This window comes from Babylonia areolata, chromosome 11 (assembly GCF_041734735.1).
Source record: "Babylonia areolata isolate BAREFJ2019XMU chromosome 11, ASM4173473v1, whole genome shotgun sequence".
Taxonomy (NCBI): Eukaryota; Metazoa; Mollusca; class Gastropoda; order Neogastropoda; family Buccinidae; genus Babylonia; species Babylonia areolata.
The window spans coordinates 34683913-34703104 of NC_134886.1; the positions used below are offsets into that span (position 1 = coordinate 34683913).

Sequence of the window (19192 nt, forward strand, 5' to 3'; positions counted from 1 at the left end):
TATATTGTGAATGTTGATGTTTTTTGCCTTTTTACAGTCATTGTCAGCTGTTTCTCTTGATAAATTGACAACATCCTTTTTGTGGAGTCCGTCAATTGATTTTTTTTTAATTGTACTTCTGTTTAATTCAGATATTCATCTTTGATTTCATCCCCCATTTACCCTGTTTCCCCCAACTCACCATATGAGTACACACTCCTCTCCTACATTTTTATTTATTTTTAGATGATAAAAAATAAAGATAAATGTTAAAACCTCTTGTCTCCAGGGAAAAGAACAGTAGAGAGTGATGTTTCAAGTCATGAATCAGTAACCAGAACAGTCTGCCAAAAACTGAGAAAATTGTCTGGAGATATACCACTCTGGATCAAATGTGTGCTTTTTTTCAGCCTTCCAGAATTATTTCCCTTTTAATGATGTCATCAGTGACGTCACTATGCCCGTGAATTTTACAGGCATGGCTGTCAAGGGGTTAACAAGAGGTCTACAGTCTGCAGCATCTGTTGCAGGACGTTAACTCCATGGAGATGCAGTTAAATGGACAAAGTCATTTTGCTGTGACAGTATATTTTGGCGATGGTTGAAAAATTCAGCACGCTTTCACAAAATGATACAGACATACAAATTATATGTAATTAGAAAGTTTACTATATCTTCTTTTAACTCTTTAAAACCCTTTTTCATTAGATGCTTATAGATGGTGTGTTTTTTTTCTTAATAAATATTTCAAAATATGTCACTAGATATTGAAAAACAGACAAATGTGTACAATGCTCACTGTCAAAGGGGCCAGTCAGCAAAACTTTCGTCATCACTTTCAGAATCATTGTCTAGTACAAACTGCATGTCTTCATCATGAAATAATGATAAGAAAATTTGTCACCGGTGTCTAGGAGGTCAGGTTTAATGCCTGAACCTTGTTGTATCACGAATTATATTTCCTCTAAAGTAAGAGGAAGACCAGTGGTTGAGAAAGTTAGCTTTGACATGTGTCAAAACAACACTGAAATATATAAGTAACTTTTATTTTCGGTCTGTGGTCTAAGGGTAAGAAAGCCTGTTTAGTTTCCTAGTAATTGAATGTTGCTTAGTGTATGAAAAAAAAAAAAATCAAAGTTCCGCCAATGCTTTAGCCTCAGCACGTCATTTTGAGCTGACATAGTGCCGAAGCCCAAACATCAGCATATCTCCAAAGACTTAAACCGGATTCCTCCTCCTCCTTCTCCTCCCAAGAAGTGCTGTCAGTAATGAGAGACACATGGCATCACTCTGTCTTCAGGATGTTGGCCAGAAGTCTGGGAGAAGCCGGGCAGTTGGAACCAGAAACAGAAGCCCTGTTGACGGAGAACAACATCGACAGCAGCGAGTTTTCAGAGAAGGTAGGTTACTGTGGGGAAGTACTCGTATCAGCACAGCCAGGAAGGCTTTCATTCTGTGTTGATGCTTTACACATACCTAGAGAAGGCTGTCGAGGTGGGGTTTATACGAAGATCAGCGTTTGCTCCTTTAAAATATATATGTTTTTTTGTTTTTTTTCATGCAGCAGATATGGTGTGGCGCATATGGATCAGTCCACACTCTTTAATATCTCCTTGAAACTGAAATTGAAACTTTCAAATGAACCACCTCTCAGCTCTCTCGCCTTCACCCTTTAGTGCAGAGTTCTGTTCGCTTTTCTTTGTGAAGTTGACAGCCATTGGTCAGCAACAGTGTTGTGTGGTGATAAACATAAGTTGATAAACATAGGTATCACTTTTTTGTTTTACTCTTATTGATATTACAACAATGTTCTTTTATCACTTATGGATATTATGGGTTGTTTTTTCTCTGATGGGTTGTATCAGATTTAGTTGGGGTTTTTTTTGTGTTTTTTTTTTGTTTTTTTCTCTCCTGTGAATACTAAGAAATCTATTTTTTATCTGTTATGAATATTAAGAATTTTATTCTCCATTGAGTTCCTGTAACCCCAAGTAAGGAAATTCATCATTCAGGTCTGTTGGTCAGATTGACTTTTTATTTCCTAATTTGACCTGTCTGAAAGGACTTGGACACAAGAGTTGATAGCATGGTGAAGATTATTGAAACAATAGCCATACTTAATTCAGAGTCACTAAATATGAGAGTAATGATGATGATAATGATAGTAATAATGATAATAATAATAATGATGACAATAATAATAATGATAAATGATAATGTAAATCTATATAGCTCCTATTCTCTAAATGGATGAGAAGTGCACAAAGAGAATAGTGGAGTGGTGAGGAGGTGTTCTACATTGGTTGAAAGGAGGAGGTTTTTATGGAGGACTTCAATGAAGTGGAAGAAGAAGAGTTCATGATCTGCAGAGGGAGTTGCTTCCAGACAGTGTTTGATCCAGAAAAAAATGAGATATGCATTTTCTCATGACAGTGATCAGAAATAAAAGTGTGCAAGAAACTGGCCAGACCTGTAAAGTATGTGTGACTGGTATAGTGCAGATGTGAACTGATGGCCAAGTGGTAACGTGTCCGCCGAGGAAGTGAGAGAATCTGAGTGCACTGGTTCGTATCCCACGCTCACCATTATTTTCTCCCCGTCCAGAGGACGCTAGTTATTTGGATGAGTTGATCCTAGATTCCGTATCTAGCGTGCACTTAGTGCACCTTAAAAAAAACCCATGGCAACACAAGAGTTGTCCCTGGCAAAATTCTTTTGAGAAATCCAGTTTGATTGTAAATCGATTGAGAAATCCAGTTTGATTGTAAATCGATTGAGAAATCCAGTTAGAAATCCAGTTTGATTGTAAATCGATTAAGAAATCCAGTTAGAAATCCAGTTTGACAGGAAAATAAATGCACTTGCAGTGAGAAAAAACAAGGTTGGCTCTCCCAGTCCTCATTGTAGTGATGCACTGCCCCTGGGGATAGCACCCCAAATTTCACACAGAGAAATATGTTGTGACAAAGTGTAACACAATATGATGTGATACAATTTGATATGATACAGTGCAGTGCAGTGCAATGCAATGCAATGCAATATGGCAGTAGTTGTTTGTTCAGGTGTTGGCGTGCATGCCCAAAGATATGATACAATAAATTACAATACAATATAGTACAGTACAGTATAGTACAATACAATACAAAGAGTAAGACGATAAGTTACAGCATATGTGTGGGTAGTGGGTGGTTGGTGCAGGTGTTACATGCCTGCCCAAAGAATGATACAATACATTACAATACTACATCACAATACAAACAGTAAGGCAATACAACACAGTACATGTGGAGGTGGTTCTTGGTGCAGGTATTGGCAAGTCTGCCCAAAGATACAATACGTTACAGCACAAAGAGTAAGACAATACAATACATTGTATGTGGAGATTGTTCTTGGTGCAGGTATTGGCATGTCTGCCCAGATACAATACATTACAGCACAAAGAGTAAGACAATACAATACATTACAGTACAAGTGGAGGTGGTTGTCTGTGCTGCCCAAAGATACGATACAATACATTACAGTACAAAGAGTAAGACAATACAATACATTACAGTACAAAGAGTAAGACAATACAATATAGTGTATGTGGAGGCGGTTGTCAGTGCAGGTGTTGGCATGCCTGCCCAAAGATGTGATGCAATACAATACAATACAATACAATACAATACAGTACTACACAAAACATTACATTGCATTACATTCCAAGACACAGAGTAAGACAATACAACACAGTACACATGGAGGTGGCTGTTCGTGCAGGTGTTGGTGTGCCAGCCCAAAGATACTACACAATACAATACAACACATTCCAATACACAGAGTAAGACAATACAGTAAAGTATGTGTGGAGGTGGTTGTTAGTGCAGGTATTGGCATGTCTGCCCAAAGATACAATACAGTACAATACATTACAATGCAAAGAGTAAGACAGTACAATACAGGACATGTGGAGGCAGTTGTCAGTGCAGGTGTTGGCATGTCTGCCCAAAGATATGATACAGTACAATACAACACATTCCAATACACAGAGTAAGACAATACAACACAGTACACATGGAGGTGGCTGTCGGTCCAGGTGTTGGCGTGCCTGCCCAAAGAGACGCCCTGGACCATCCCGGCCAAGGAGCTGGAATGGCGGCGTGATTTACGCAGGGAGTGCATCTTCACCATCGACCCCTCCACGGCCCGGGACCTGGATGATGCTCTGCACTGCACAGTTCTGGGCGGTGGTACGTGTGAGGGCTCTGCTGTTGATGTGTACATGCAGGACTGCTGTTATTCTCTGTGTGTGGGTGTGGAGGGGGGGGGGTGTAAATGATGAAGGCAGGATCCGAGCAATAAAGCGTTGGACCTTCAATCTGAGGATCCCAGGTTTTAATCTCAGTGATGGCACCTGGTGGGTAAAGGGTGAAGACCTGTTTGTGTCTGAAACCCCTTCGTGTGTATAATTATGCACACAGAAGATCAAATTAAAGATCCCGTAATCCATGTCAGCATTGGATGGGTTATGGATGCAAGAACATACCCAGCATGCACATCCCCGAAAGCGTAGTATGGCTGCCTACATGGCGGGGTAAATAAACAAAACGGTCATACACATAAAATGGTACATGTCTGTCTGAGTGTGTATGTGTACCAGAAATCTGGTTGAAGGACCAGGAAAGGAATGATGAGCGCACAATGGCAGCCCTCAGTTGGCTCTACCCAGGTAGGCAGTCTGTTGTGCAAATGACCCCGTGTTTGTAAAGCACTTTGAGGTTGGTCTTCGACCGAGGATAGGTGCTATGTAAGTATCCATATCCTCATTCGTTCCTCAAATCTTGGGATCAGCGAGAAGAAGATCATTGGCGACAAACCGTCTGGTGGTTGTGCAGGCCAATTCTTGAGCGACGCACCTTGACACACACAGAGAGGGCAAGGAAATTTGTGGGTAGGAGGGCTCTGGTCAGCCGATGCTTTCCTCCCTCTGAGCTTTTCTTCTGCATTTGTATTAATTACGCACATGATAGTAATTTGATAATGATATATTTGTTCAGTGCTTTTCCGTACAAAACTTGCTCAGAGGCGCTGTACAGTGTTAAAAGTAACTTGTGAAAAAACACGCATTCAAATACCACAGACATGGTTGTCATTATGTGCATATATTGATAGTCTTGTGTGTGATGTGTGCAAACATGTTTCTGCTGATTTCAAGGTATTTGGACTTGACTTTTGTGTGAGTGTGCAGGTGATTGTTCATGTAACCATCCTAAAGATTCTGCATCATGTTCTCATTTAACAAACAACAGACAAACATTTCTCCTAGGGGAGAGGGATTGTGGAGAGAAGCAGCAAGGGGTCTCTCTCTCTATATACGCGCGCACGCGCGCACACACACACACACACACACACACACACACACACACACACACACACTATGCCTACTAAGCTTTAGCTACTGTGAATTGTCAGTTTGGTTAGGTGAAATTTGTGCTGACTTCTTGCATGTACATTGATGAACTTTTGCAGTTTTGTACTCATCTTTAAAGGAATTAAACCATCATTGTTAGGGAAAAACAAAACGATAATCACACACACACACACACACACACACACACACCTTCTTCTTCATTTTAACCTGGGCAAGAGCATTATAAGATAAACAATAAATTCCTTGAATAATTGTGTTGTCCCAACTATTTCAGTCATAGTACTTCTCTGTTGTTAATTAATGTATTGGCCATATTGTAAGAATGTAATGATTACTGCACTTATCTGTCGTTGATTATTGTATTGTCCTTATTCAAACAATCATAGTACTTCATTATATTGTCCTTTTTTCAACAATCATAGTACTTCATTATATTGTCCTTTTTTCATTATATTGTCCTTTTTTCAACAATCATAGTACTTCATTATATTGTCCTTTTTTCAACAGTCATAGTAATTCTCTATTCTTATTCATTGTTTTCTTTTTGTAACGGTCATAGTAGTTCTCTGTTATAGTCTTGTCCCCATTGTAACATAGTACTCTTCTATCATTACTGTTCAGATGATTGTTCAGGTGTGTAACAATCATAGCCTCCTCTATGGTGAATGTTACGATGGCTGTTCAGGTGTCTATGAAGTGGGTGTGCACATAGCAGATGTGAGCTACTTTGTGGAGGAGGGTACCGAGCTGGATGAGGTGGCCAGAAAACGAGCCACCAGCGTGTACCTGGTGCAGAAGGTAAGGAGTCTTGCCTTGCATTGCACTGCTGTCAGGTTTGATCCAAGATTTTTGTATGGGTAATGATCCTTTCTGTGTCTCCTTTCATGGCTGGCTGTGCTGTGTGCATGTATAGATTTTTCAGACACATGTGTGCTTTTATGCAGACATGGACACACACACACACACACACACACACACACACTTAACACCAGCATGTACATGAACATGCTTACACAGACATACAAGTACACACATGCACCCACATGCATGGACAGACTGACACTAGTACACATGCACACACAGCCACACTCATACACATGTACACCCACATGTACACAAACATGCTCCTGTTTCCAGCGTTACAGTTTTGACAACATAACATTCTAGTCTTAGTCCAGTGTAAAACCCAAATGAATTGGCAAAGTACACACAGACACAACTGCTGTCACATTCTGTAGATTACCGGTATATAAATATTTTTGTCATTTAATCTGTTCCTTTCCTGGTGACTTGTGCTGATCTGTTTTCTTTCCCTTTTGTGTGTTTTGTTGTTGTAAATAATGATTTTAAACTATATTTAACAATATAACTATATTTAACTTAAATATATGGCACAATCTCCATTACAAATGCTGCTTGAAATGCCGGATACACTCCCCAACTCACTTGCACTCTTTCCTTCACCTCCAACCCCCAACACACATATGCATATACTGTTGTTTATGTGTGTGTGTGATCAAGGCCACACAGCTGGTCTGTTGCATTTCCCAGAGGAATGACAGTCGTGCATTGTGTTGCAGGTGATCCCCATGTTGCCCCGCCTGCTGTGTGAGCAGCTGTGCAGTCTGAACCCTGATGAGGATCGCCTCAGTTTCTCTGTCATCTGGAAGATCACGGAAGAAGGACAGGTCAGTGGGGGACAGGCTTAGCTGGGCAAAACATCTCCCACCTGCACAATGAATCTGACCTTATCGTGAAGCAGCAGCTGCAGAGCCATTTCAGGTCTCTGATGTAATGTGGGGGGCCAGCTTTCTTGTTTTATGCATGGTTTGCACAGTCCAGGATCCAATCTTGGTCTTGCGTTTCGCGTTGATGACTTTGATCTTCCTGTCGATGACCGCTTGTTGGCTTTCACCACTGTCTTTCATACAGGGAGGGGTTCTTTCCCCAGTGTGGTGGTTCCGGCAATAAGTAATGCCAGAAAGATGGTAAGGTCAGTGGTGTGCTGTGTTTAAACAGGCCTTTTTGACTACCTTCAGACTGGTTTGGCAGCACTGCAGGATACTTGATAAATCAGTCAGCATCATTTCACTTCAGAGCCCCGAAAACAGAGCATTGTTGCATCGACAGCGGGAGGAAAAGATGGGGACATACATAAATGTACTCATACATGTGAGTGAACACTTAGAAAAAAAGAAAGAAATTTCACTTCGTATTGCTGGACCGTTGACATAGTGTCAGAAAGGGACTGAGCAATGACAAAACAAAACAGATACAGTGCATTCTTTAAGATGTTGCTGCACAAGTTCACAGAAACACTTATCTTGTTGCACCACGTCAAAGTAATTGAGTGTGTTCAGAAACACAAAGCCACATGAGCAGAGTGCATAAATGATGTATTAGACGGGCGCAATAGCCGAGTGGTTAAAGCATTGGACTGTCAATCTGAGGGTCCCGGGTTCGAATCATGGTGACGGCGCCTGGTGGGTAAAGGGTGGAGATTTTTACGATCTCCCAGGTCAACATGTGCAGACCTGCTAGTGCCTGAACCCCCTTCGTGTGTATATGTAAGCAGAACATCAAATACGCACGTTAAAGATCCTGTAATCCATGTCAGCGTTCGGTGGGTTATGGAAACAAGAACATACCCAGCATGCACACCCCTGAAAACGGAGTATGGCTGCCTACATGGCAGGGTAAAAACGGTCATACACGTAAAAGCCCACTCGTGTGCATACGAGTGAATGCAGAAGAAGAAGAAGAAGAAGAAGATGATGTATTAGATAATGATAATACATGTTTATGCAGTGCCCATCACCACGTAGAGCTTGCATTTTGTGTGCGCGCGCACACACACACACACACACACACACACACACACACACACGTGCATACACAAACACACATGCATTCACAAACACACACACACATGAATATAGATGTGTTCATGTTTTTGCTTATGTTTAACATCCTTAGTTATTATTGTCATTGTTGCTGTTATTGTTGTCAATAAGGATTTGTTATGATCTGTTTCCAGATTCTGGAAGAGTGGTTTGGACGCACAGTCATTCGCTCCTGTGTCAAGCTGAGTTATGAGCATGCTCAGGTAATCTTCATATCATATTTTTTTATTTGAAAATTTGTTTATTTGAGAAACAGCTTAATGCACAGGCTGATCACATGTGAAATAAGATTCCATCGCACATCTTAAAAAGCCTTTCTTGAAGACACGTTCGTTAGTAGTCATAGCTATTACTCTTCCTTTTATTTTGACATTATTGATCCTTTCTACACTTGTCTAGCATGAAAGGTAGAGCACGATGCTTTGCAAATCAAATGAATATCGGCATCATTTCCAAACCAACATTGCACAAATTTCTTCAAAACGGAACAGAGTCTCTGTGGGCTTTTCCAAATAAAATAGACTGAGCAACATGCTAGATGCCGTGTTCTTGGCATCAGAGATCTTTTCCCACCCCTCTTGCGGCCAATCAGTGGCAGCCTCTGTGTGTGTGTGGTTGTGTGTCTGTGTGTGTTTGTGTGAGTGTGTGCGTGCGTGAGGGTGTAAGTGTACACATGTCAGGAGAGCTCTGTGCACGTGTGTGTGTGTGTGTGTGTATGTGTGTGTAGAGGATGAGGTGTGTGTGCGTGCTTGTACAAGTAAGTGTGTGTGTGTGTGTGTGTGTGTGCCATGGAAGCTGCGATACATAGCCTAGAAATGAGTGTGTGGAGGAGGGGGGGGCGCAGGGTAGTGTGTGTGTTGGGGCTCATGTACGTTTATGTGTATTTGATTGTGCTTTCATATCTGTGAAACTGCATGTTTGTTGCATATCTGTTATGCATGTGTGTATGTGTGTCTGCATGTTTTACATTTATTTGCTTATTTATCATCATTGTTGACCTTTGTGTGTGTGTGTGTGTGTGTTGTTGTTGGTTTGGGGTGGGTTTTTTTTTGTTGGTTTTTTTTTGTGCGCTTAGAGTTGACTTCATCAAGATTTTGTGCCTTATAAATATTATTATTATTAGTAGTAGTATTTTTAAGCATTTATCTTTTTTTTTTTTCTTTTTTTTTTTTTTTCAAGGCCTGACTTAGTGCATTGGGTTATGCTGCTGGTCAGGCATCTGCTTGGCAGATGTGGTGTAGCGTATATGGATTTGTCCGAACGCAGTGACGCCTCCTTGAGCTACTGATACTGATACTGATTGTCTGGAGATATTGCTCGGACTCTTTGTTAATAATATGTTCAGTTTTCTGGACTCATTTCACAATTACTGACATTAGCTGTCACTGGTGCACAGGCCAACAGTGATACTTGTCAAGTGAAATCAGGTGAAATCAACTTTATTATCTTTAAAGAGAAATTCACATATTAACTTGGATCATTTTGTTGTGCTGACTTATGTAAGTCTTCCTTCAGTTTAGTTGTCATCGCATTGCAGGTGATCAAATATTATGTGATCCATCTCAGTTTTTCAGTTTCAGTTTCTGTTTCTCAAGGAGGCGTCACTGTGTTCAGACAAACCCATATATGCTATACCACATTTGCTCGGCAGATCCCTGACAGCAGTGTTACCCAACACACTAGTCAGGCCTTCAATGTATACAAATGTATAGTTGTTTTCCTATCAGAGTGGATTTCTTCTACGTAATTTTATTTTGATAGAGAACAACACTCTTTTGTCATCGGTTCATTTTTAATGCGCTGAGTGCATGCTGCACATGGGACCTCGGTTTATTGGGACCTGAAACATTTGATATTGCTGTTGAACGGAGGGGCGCAATAGCTGAGTGGTTAAAGCGTTGGACTTTAAATCTGAGGGTCCCAAGTTTGAATCTCAGTAACAGCGCCTGGGGGGTAAAGGGTGGAGATTTTTCCGATTTCCCAGGTCAACATATGTGCAGACCTGCTTGTGCCTGAACCCCCTTCATTTGTATACGCACACAGATCAGATATGCATGTTAAAGATCCTGTAATCCATGCCCGCGTTTGGTGGATAATGGAAACAAGAACATACCCAGCATGCACACCTCGGAAAACGTAGTTTTGCTGCTTACACGGCAGGGTAAAATATGAGTGAAAGTGGGAGTTGCAGCCCATGAACGAAGAAGAAGAAGCGGCTGTTGAATGGTTGACTCTCTGCTGACAGGGATTCATTATGGAACCAGACAGGGAGTGGACAAGAGAAGAACTGCCACCCCTTTCCGAAGGCTTCACTGTGGAGGACATCAAGACCAGGGTTCTGCACATGGACAAGGTGAGAAAGAGAGTTTTGGGTGTTGCATGAAGGACACTTTCCACAGCCTGGGTCACCCACACACACACACACACACACACACACACACACACTTGCTTGAACTTGCAGACATGCAATTCACTTATATTTAGATACGCACACGGAGACCTACTTCAAACATGGATGTGTGCTTGTGTTGCATGTAGACATTAAACATGCATGTGCACATGGAAAGACACACATTTTGCAGACACAAACATACACAGACATACATAGATCCACACACACACACACACAGGCACATGCACACACACACACACACACACACACACACACACACCACACCCATGCACTTGCGCACACAGATATTGGAATAACTTAAACAACATGTATATTCACAAATGTACATGTTTACAAAAGCGCTTGCACACCAGTTTTTGTTTTATACTCTGTCGTGATTTTCTCTGAACCAGAAATTTCTCTGTTCTTAAGTGTACAGCTACTTGTCACAATACCAAGCATTCATTGCCATCATTCTGTACACCCTCAGAAACAGTATGGTTGCCTGCATGGCTGGGTAGAAGAAAAAAACACAAAAACTGATACATATCAAATCCCACTTGTACAGTAGGTGAACAGGGGAGATGCATCTGACAAATGCAGAAGATCATTCTTCACTATCATAGACACAGCAAGCATACACACATAGTTTATGCACTAAATATACATTAGGGAGGGTGGTCATGAGTGGTTCATGTAATTTGTCATGAGTGGTTCATGTAATTTGTAACTTTTTTCTTTCATTTAAAGTTCCCTGAGCGCTCTGAAAGAAAAGGTGCTATTCAAATATACATTATTATTACTATATTCTTTAGCAGATGTCTTGACATACAGGTACCCACATGTGTCAAAAGTCCGTTGCTGTTGACTTTTCAGATTGCCAAAGCATTACGCAAGGCAAGGTTTGACGGCGGTGCCCTGAGGCTGGATCAGGTGAAGTTGCAGTTCACGTTGAACAGGGAGAGTGGGCTGCCCAACGGATACTTTGTTTATGAACAGAGAGACAGCAACAAGTGAGTGTGTTTTGCACGCACACACATGTGCATTCACGCGCGCGCGCGCACACACACACACACACACACATACACACACAGTGCATACACATGCAAACATTTTTCATTCGCCTTATTTCACATTCCCTCTTGCTGTCTCTTTCAGACACACTTGCACACAAACAAACACACACGCACACACATGCACGGACCCCCTGACCACCACCACAAGCACACACACACTCATACACAGATCCCCCCACCCCTCCGCCCCCCCTCCCCACCCCTACACACTCACACACCCACACGCATGCACACCGCACCATACCCACCCCACCACCTACCCCTGGACCTCCCCACACATGCGTGCTCCACACCATGCTTCACCGCATCACATCACACCACCACCACCCATCACACACACAAACACACACACACACCCCATTGATATTGGTGTGACTGTCTTTACCATCTTCGTTCATGGGGTGCAGCTTCCGCGTTCACTCATGTACACAAGGGGGATTTAACATGTATGGCTGATTTTACCCATGCAATGTAGGCAGTCATAATTGGCTTATTGGTGTTTTTTTTTTAGGGGGATGTGCATGACGGGTATGTTCTTGTTTCCATAACCCACAGAACACTGACATAGATTACAGGATCTTTAATGAGTGTATTTGACCTTCTGCATGCGTAACACAAACGAAAGGGGGTTCAGGCACTAGCAGGTCTGCACATCTGTTGACATGGGATATCAGAAAAATCTCCCAACCTTTACAGCCACCGGACGTCATGACCAGGAATCGAATGTGAAACAACGGGTGCAGCGGCCGAGTGGTTAAAGCGTTGGACTTTCAATGTGAGGGTTCCAGGTTTGAATCGCGGTGGGGTAAAGGGTGGAGATTTTCCCGATCTCCCAGGTCAGTGTATGCGCAGACCTGCTTGTGCCTGAACCTCCTTCATGTCTATACACAAGCAGAAGACCAACTACACACATTAAAGATCACGAAATGTATGTCAGTGTTTGGAGGGTTATGGAAACAAGAACATACCCAGCATGCACACCCCCGAAAATGGAGTATGGCTGCCTACATGGTGAGTAAAAAGGATCATACACGTAAAAAAAGCCCACTCGTATACATACGAGTGAACATGGGAGTTGCAGCCCACAAACGAAAAAGAAGAGAGAATGTGAAACCCCCTGACTGACTGAGTGTAATGCTCGCAGGCTGGTGAAGGAGTTCATGCTGTTGGCCAATATGACACACACACACACACACACACACACACACACACTCCCACACTCACACACCACTCATCCCCCACACCCACCCACCCACACACACAGACTACTGATATTGATGTGACTGACTGAGTTTTAATGCTGGCAGGCTGGTGGAGGTGTTCATGGTGCTGGCAAACATGGCTCTCACACACACACACACACGCACACACACACACACACCCTCCCACACTCTCTCACACACACACACACACACACACACACCCTCCCACACTCACACACCACTCATCCCCCACACCCACCCACGCACACACACAGGCTGGTGGAGGTGTTCATGGTGCTGGCAAACATGGCTCTCACACACACACACACACGCACACACTCACCCTCCCCCACCCCCACCCCAACCCCCACACCCCCTCCCCCCCACACACACACACCCTCCTCCCCTGATATTGATGTGACTGACTGAGTGCTAATGCCGACAGGTTGGTGGAGGAGTTCATGCTGCTGGCCAACATGGCGGTGGCCCACAAGATCCGTAAGTGCCATAAGAACAAGGCTGTGCTGCGTCGCCACCCCCCTCCACAGTCACGCATGGTCAACGACCTGGTCAGTGCTCTGTGTGTGTGTTTGTGTGTTGTCTGTGTGTGGGGGGGGTGAGGAGGTGAGGAGGGGGGGTGTTGACTGATTCTGAGTGATTGTCTGTTCATTGAGCAGGTTCATGGCTATATCTGAAACTTTGTAGAAAAAAAGTAAACATATGTTTGTGTGAAGTAGCGCAGAGTTGATTAGAATGGGCTGTTTGAGTGTCTCTCAGATGGGCCCAACAGCTGAGTGGTTAAAGCATTGGACTGAACGTCCTGGGTTCGCATTCCAGTCATGGCCCCTGGTGGGTACAGGGTGGAGATTTCACAGATCTCCGTGGTCAACAGATATGCAAACCTATTAGTGCCTGAACCCCCTTTGTGTGTATACGCATGTAGAAGATCAAATACGCACTTTAAAGATCCTGTAATCCATTTCAGCATTCAATGGGTTAGGGAAGCAAAAACATACCCAGCATGCCCCCCAAACCTCCCTCCGAAAAACAAAACTGATTATGACTGCCTACATGGTGGGGACAAAAACCCACTCATGTATACATACAAGTGAATGTGGAAGTCGCTGCCCCGGAGCAAAGAAGAAGAGTGTCTCCCTGTAGCCACCCCCAGGAGTTATGGTAAAAGAGTCTCTGGGACCCCCAAGATTTCAAAATGAAGCTCTGTACACATGTTGAATTGTGATTCCTCTGATCATAAACACAGTATGAAGAGTTGATTGTGCTGTTTATAGTCTGTCTGCAAAGTGCAATGGACTGTCGTGGTGTGTGATTTTTTTCTGTGTTGATCAGTCACATGTGTTGTATGATGAAGATTAGTTCATGGTGTCATCTTTTATGTGCTCATCAACCATTATGTGTTGTGTTTTTTTTGTTTTTTTGTTTTTTAAAAAAAAGCATTGCACACTGTCATTTATTATTTGCTTTGTGGTTCACAAGGCAAGTGGTGGGCACTCAAGTTCTGATCGGTTGTTCCACCACTGATCAGGGCCCAAGGCCCCATTTCAGCATGGTGTTGCCTGCTTGGGAAAGGCGCTTTACTCCAGCTTTTTTCCTCACTCCACCCAGGTGTGAAAGGGTTACCTGCCTTTGATTGGGGAAGGTTCAAACAGCGGAAGGAAAGGATAGGCTCGGCCTTACAAGATTCAACCCTAGATGCCATGATATGAAATCATTACCCCTGTGGCCATGATAGGCTGTGGGACCATTAACCTTTCAACCGTTTTATCTACTGTTGTGTAATAAAGGTGAGTCCAGTATCTGTATCTTTCCTTCAGAGGTGGTAAGTCTTTTTTTGCTCATTTTCTCCTCTGTTGTTGTTCCAGAAAGAGTTGTGCGCCAGCCTAGGCTTTCCAATTGAAGTGAACACTGCCAAGGACATTCAGGTAAGGTTGACACGAGGGGCGATGGAAAGAAACACAGCCTGCGGTCACTATTCTTTATGGTTTTTTTCCCCACGACTTTTTTTTTTTGCTTCTCCATATCTTTTGCCCTCTTGTTTCTTTCCCTTTATTGTATTTTGATGTGTTTACTTATTTGTTTATTTTGTTAAACTTTTTTTCTTTTTATATTAATGTTAACACAAACCTAGGATAGGCTGTCAAGGCCTGATCAGCATGTTGGGTCTGTACAAAGATAAGGCATTATCTCTTCTTTTTTATATATATATATATTTATAAATAACAGGAGAAGAAGTGGTGTAGCATGTATGGATCCGTCCGCATGCGTTGACACCTCCTGGAGACTGAAACTGAAACTTGTGCACTCTCAGCATAGTCAGGTCCAAGTCGCTTGTCGATTGTTTGCAAACGGTAACCTACTTCGGGAGGTTATCGGCTGTAGCTACTTTCGTTTTCTCCGCATAGGCGGGTAGTAGTTTGCACAGGACAGGAATGTCAGACCCCTGCTGGAGTCTGCACTAGTGGGTCACTGTAAGTATGTTACTTAAACATAATTTTAGGAAGAAAATTTCCTCTCAATTTGTACAACACGAATATACACCAGAACCAATACCTTAGATGTATTCACAGTATCTTCAATGAAATTGGATCAAGTAGTTTTTCGTTAAAGCAGCACATTCTGCAAGTACATCCGACTTGGTTCAAAGAGAAGGTTAAATGTTGTTTAAAGGATCAGTTTTTGCAAGATAGGAATAGACATAGATAATGATACTATGTATATTAACCCCTAGGCTGCCTGCATGACGAGATAACTCGTCATGCCAAGCATGTATGCTTCGCTGCCTGCATGACGAGATAACTCGTCATCGAAATATTCTGACTTTTCCCTGGTTTGCATTCACTTCCTTGGCAAAAATAGTGGTAGCTTTAGCCTGGGGAATCTCTCTAGATTCTATTCATAGCTAGAAACCCCATCTACGTCATGAAGCAGTCCTTTATTTGAACGTTTTGGTTGGGTCACTGTCCAAGTGTTTGCCTGACTTCTCTCCTCGCTCGCTCAACAAAATGTCGGACTGACGCCGTGCTGAAGTCATGCGATCGTGACGAACTAAATCAACCATGATTTCCTCCTTTAGCTGATGCTCAGAAAGAATTGAAGCGTAAATTCGAAGGAGAAGATAGAGATGAACATTTATAGGACGATCTGACAGAAAATAAAGGGAGTAATCAAGAGAGTGGCCAAGATTCGACTGTCAGTGAGTGATGCCAGCTGTACAGATGTTAGCAGACGACAGATGACCGAATTAGCAGCAGAGCGATATTCTTGGCACGCAGCCAACGCGGTCTGATGAGAACTGAATCAAGTGACCATGTGAGAGGGGTGAGGAGGAGGGGAGGGGGGGGGTGGAGACTGAGGGGGCGTGGCCTCACATCCATCTTACAACTTGGAGAAGTCACAATGTATGTGTATCTATCTCTTAAAATATATATATATATATTGTGGTTGTTCTAGTATGATTTTGTGTTTGCAGATATCCATTTGTCCAGAAAATATGATGTTTTTGTGCAAATTACCTGACTAATGTTTGTAATGAACAAGTTGAAAATGTGACAAAAAACAAAACACTGATTTCAAAACAACAGCATGTCACTAAAAATATATAAAATGGGAAAACAGCGTGTGTTTTGTATTCTTTATTCATTTACCTTTCAGAAAATATATACTTTTATGGGTCTTTCTCCAGTAACAAAGAGCACAGAATTTTTTGAAAATTTATACCCGTTTTTTGTGAAAAAACCCTGGCAAATAGATTTCACTTAAATCTTATTTTCCTGGCAGCGAAAGGGTTAATTACGGGATGTTTATGCCAAACTTTGGTCAAGATGCTTACTTTACTGTGTATAGAAATTACTTTGTAATCCAGTTTGTTAAGTTTAGAACAACCAATAATACTTTGCCTGATAATCGTCAACACTTTGACGATTTACCTAGAAATGAAAGAATCTGTGATTAAATGTTCCACAAACGACATTGATGATGGGTTTCACTATTTGTTTGTGTGTCCTTTTTTTGAAAGTATCAGACAAAAGTTTGTACCTAGATATTATAGAATCCACCCAAACTCCATAAAATTCCACTGGGGGAAAAAAAAAGAATAGTGTTAAAACTTACATCACTTGTTTCTTCCATTTGTAGTTGATTTTGGTATTGTTATGTCTGTTGTTAATGGCTGAGGATAAAGTAATTATCAGTGCGTATTTTTTGTGTGAATGGGTTTTTTGGGTTTTTTTTTTCTCTTTGCTCTTTTAACAACACTCTAACTGTTTACGTTGCATGTTGTAAAAGATGTATGTATGTAACATTCTTATGTCTGTTGTTAATGGCTGAGGATAAAGTCATTATCAGTGTGTATTTTTTGTGTGAATGGGTTTTCTCTTTGCTCTTTTGACAACACTCTAACTGTTTACATGGCATGTTGTAAAAGATGTATGTATGTAACATTGTTATGTCTGTTGTTAATGGCTGAGGATAAAGTAATTATTAGTGTGTATTTTTTGTGTGAATGGGTTTTTTGTTTTTTTTCTCTTTGCTCTTTTGACAACACTCTGTTTACATGGCATGTTGTAAAAGATGTATGTATGTAACATTTCAATGCCCCCAGGGGCCACAAGAAGTAAACTGTTTGCCTGTTGCCTATTTGAGTCACCAGTACACAGCCGCAGCCAGACCTGTTCTGTCACTGTGTCATTGCCGGCAGTCAGAGATGTCCTTTTGTTCATGTGCCAGAGGAGACCCTGCACTGCTCCTGAGTCACTGCAGTGGTGTTGTGTTGTGTTGTGTTGTGTCGAGTTGTGTGCTCACTTGTGTGTTGCATTCAGTTGTGTTGTGTTGTGTTGTGTTGTGCTCAGTCGTGTTGCTTGTTTTTTTGTATTGAGTTGTGTGTTCACTTGTATGGTGTGTTGCATTCAGTTGTGTTGTGTGGTATGGTGTTGTGTTCAGTTGTGTGTTGCATTGTATTGTGGTGTGTTTTATCGTTTCATATTGTACTCTACTATACTGTACTGTACTGTACTGTACTGTACTGTTTTGTATTGTATTGTATTGTTTTGTATTACTTCTTTGTCATAACAGATTTCTCTCTGTGAAATTTGGCTGCTCTCTTCGGGGAAATTGTTCCCCACAGAACAGTGCCCCCGATACTTTTTGTCCTCCTTCTTTTCCCCCATTGCTTTTCCTACTAAAGATATTTGCGTCTGTTTGGTCATTTGAAATACCTTCCTTGATATGTTAAAAGCAGAGAGAGATGACAGTAACATAATCTGATCACTCTTCTGTGTTTCTACCTGTCAGTCTGTCTGCCCCTGTCTCTGTGTCTGTCTGTCTGTCCTGCTCTCTCTGTCTTCTTTTCTTTTTCTATATATATGTGTGTGTGTGTGTGTGTGTGTGTTTTCTATGTCTTCTTTCCTCTTTTTTTTCTTCCTTTCAATGAATAGAAAAAAATTATCACATGCCATGAATAAGACTTATGTTGTTTTTTTCTTTTGTGGGAAATGAAGAAAGAATGAAATTCACAAGAAATTGTGCTTTTTGTTTTGTTTTCTTTGTTTTTGTTTTTGGTTGTGTTTTTTTTGGTTAATGTAGCATTAGTGTGTTGATTTGGTGACAGCATTTGACATGACAGTTTTCCTGTTGCAGCTGTCTCTGGCTCGCTACACCGGGAATGATGAGCTGTCTCAGGCACGACTGCAGATTCTGGTGGCCATGTGTTCAAGACCCATGAGGGTAAGACCCAGTCAGCTTGTTTTGTTTTGTTTTGTTTTTTTTACTTTTACTTGTAGCTGAATATGTACCATGAGTTTTATTTGTATTCATATGTGTCATCTCTTTCTTTCTTTTCCCCAGTGTTGACAATTGTAAAATCCTCTTGGCTGCTAGAGTGAGGATGTAACTTGGGCAAGACACTCTTCACAATAATCAAATTTCCACATGCCTTGTGTGTTGTGCAGAACATCAAGTATTTCTTTGAACTTAAGCGTCTTCAGAGCATTAAGTATACCATACTTTTTCTTTAAATATATCAGTATGGTATGTATATTGTCTATGTGTTATGCTGTTGTGGAATGCAAAAGCACGTGACGTTACATGTGCCTTGTGTGTTGTGCAGAATGCAAAGTTGTTTTTTTTTTACTTCTTCAGAGCATTAAATATACTATACTTTGAATGTATCAGTATGGTATGTATATTGTCTGTGTTAAACTGTTTTGGGATGC

General features: G+C 41.7%; 1 protein-coding gene across 4 annotated transcripts in view; it reads left to right on the forward strand.

Moving 5' to 3' along the window:
• LOC143287690 (DIS3-like exonuclease 2) overlaps positions 1-19192 on the forward strand; it is a 47778-nt gene that overhangs the window by 13504 nt on the left and 15082 nt on the right. For all 4 annotated transcript variants that reach the window (XM_076595893.1, XM_076595890.1, XM_076595891.1 and 1 more), the window contains exons 11-20: positions 1280-1379; positions 4055-4208; positions 6075-6187; positions 6970-7077; positions 8427-8495; positions 10538-10645; positions 11561-11697; positions 13408-13531; positions 14846-14905; positions 18618-18704. In XM_076595893.1, coding sequence (XP_076452008.1) covers positions 1280-1379; positions 4055-4208; positions 6075-6187; positions 6970-7077; positions 8427-8495; positions 10538-10645; positions 11561-11697; positions 13408-13531; positions 14846-14905; positions 18618-18704 — 1060 coding nt within the window. The remainder of the gene's footprint in view (positions 1-1279; positions 1380-4054; positions 4209-6074; positions 6188-6969; positions 7078-8426; positions 8496-10537; positions 10646-11560; positions 11698-13407; positions 13532-14845; positions 14906-18617; positions 18705-19192) is intronic.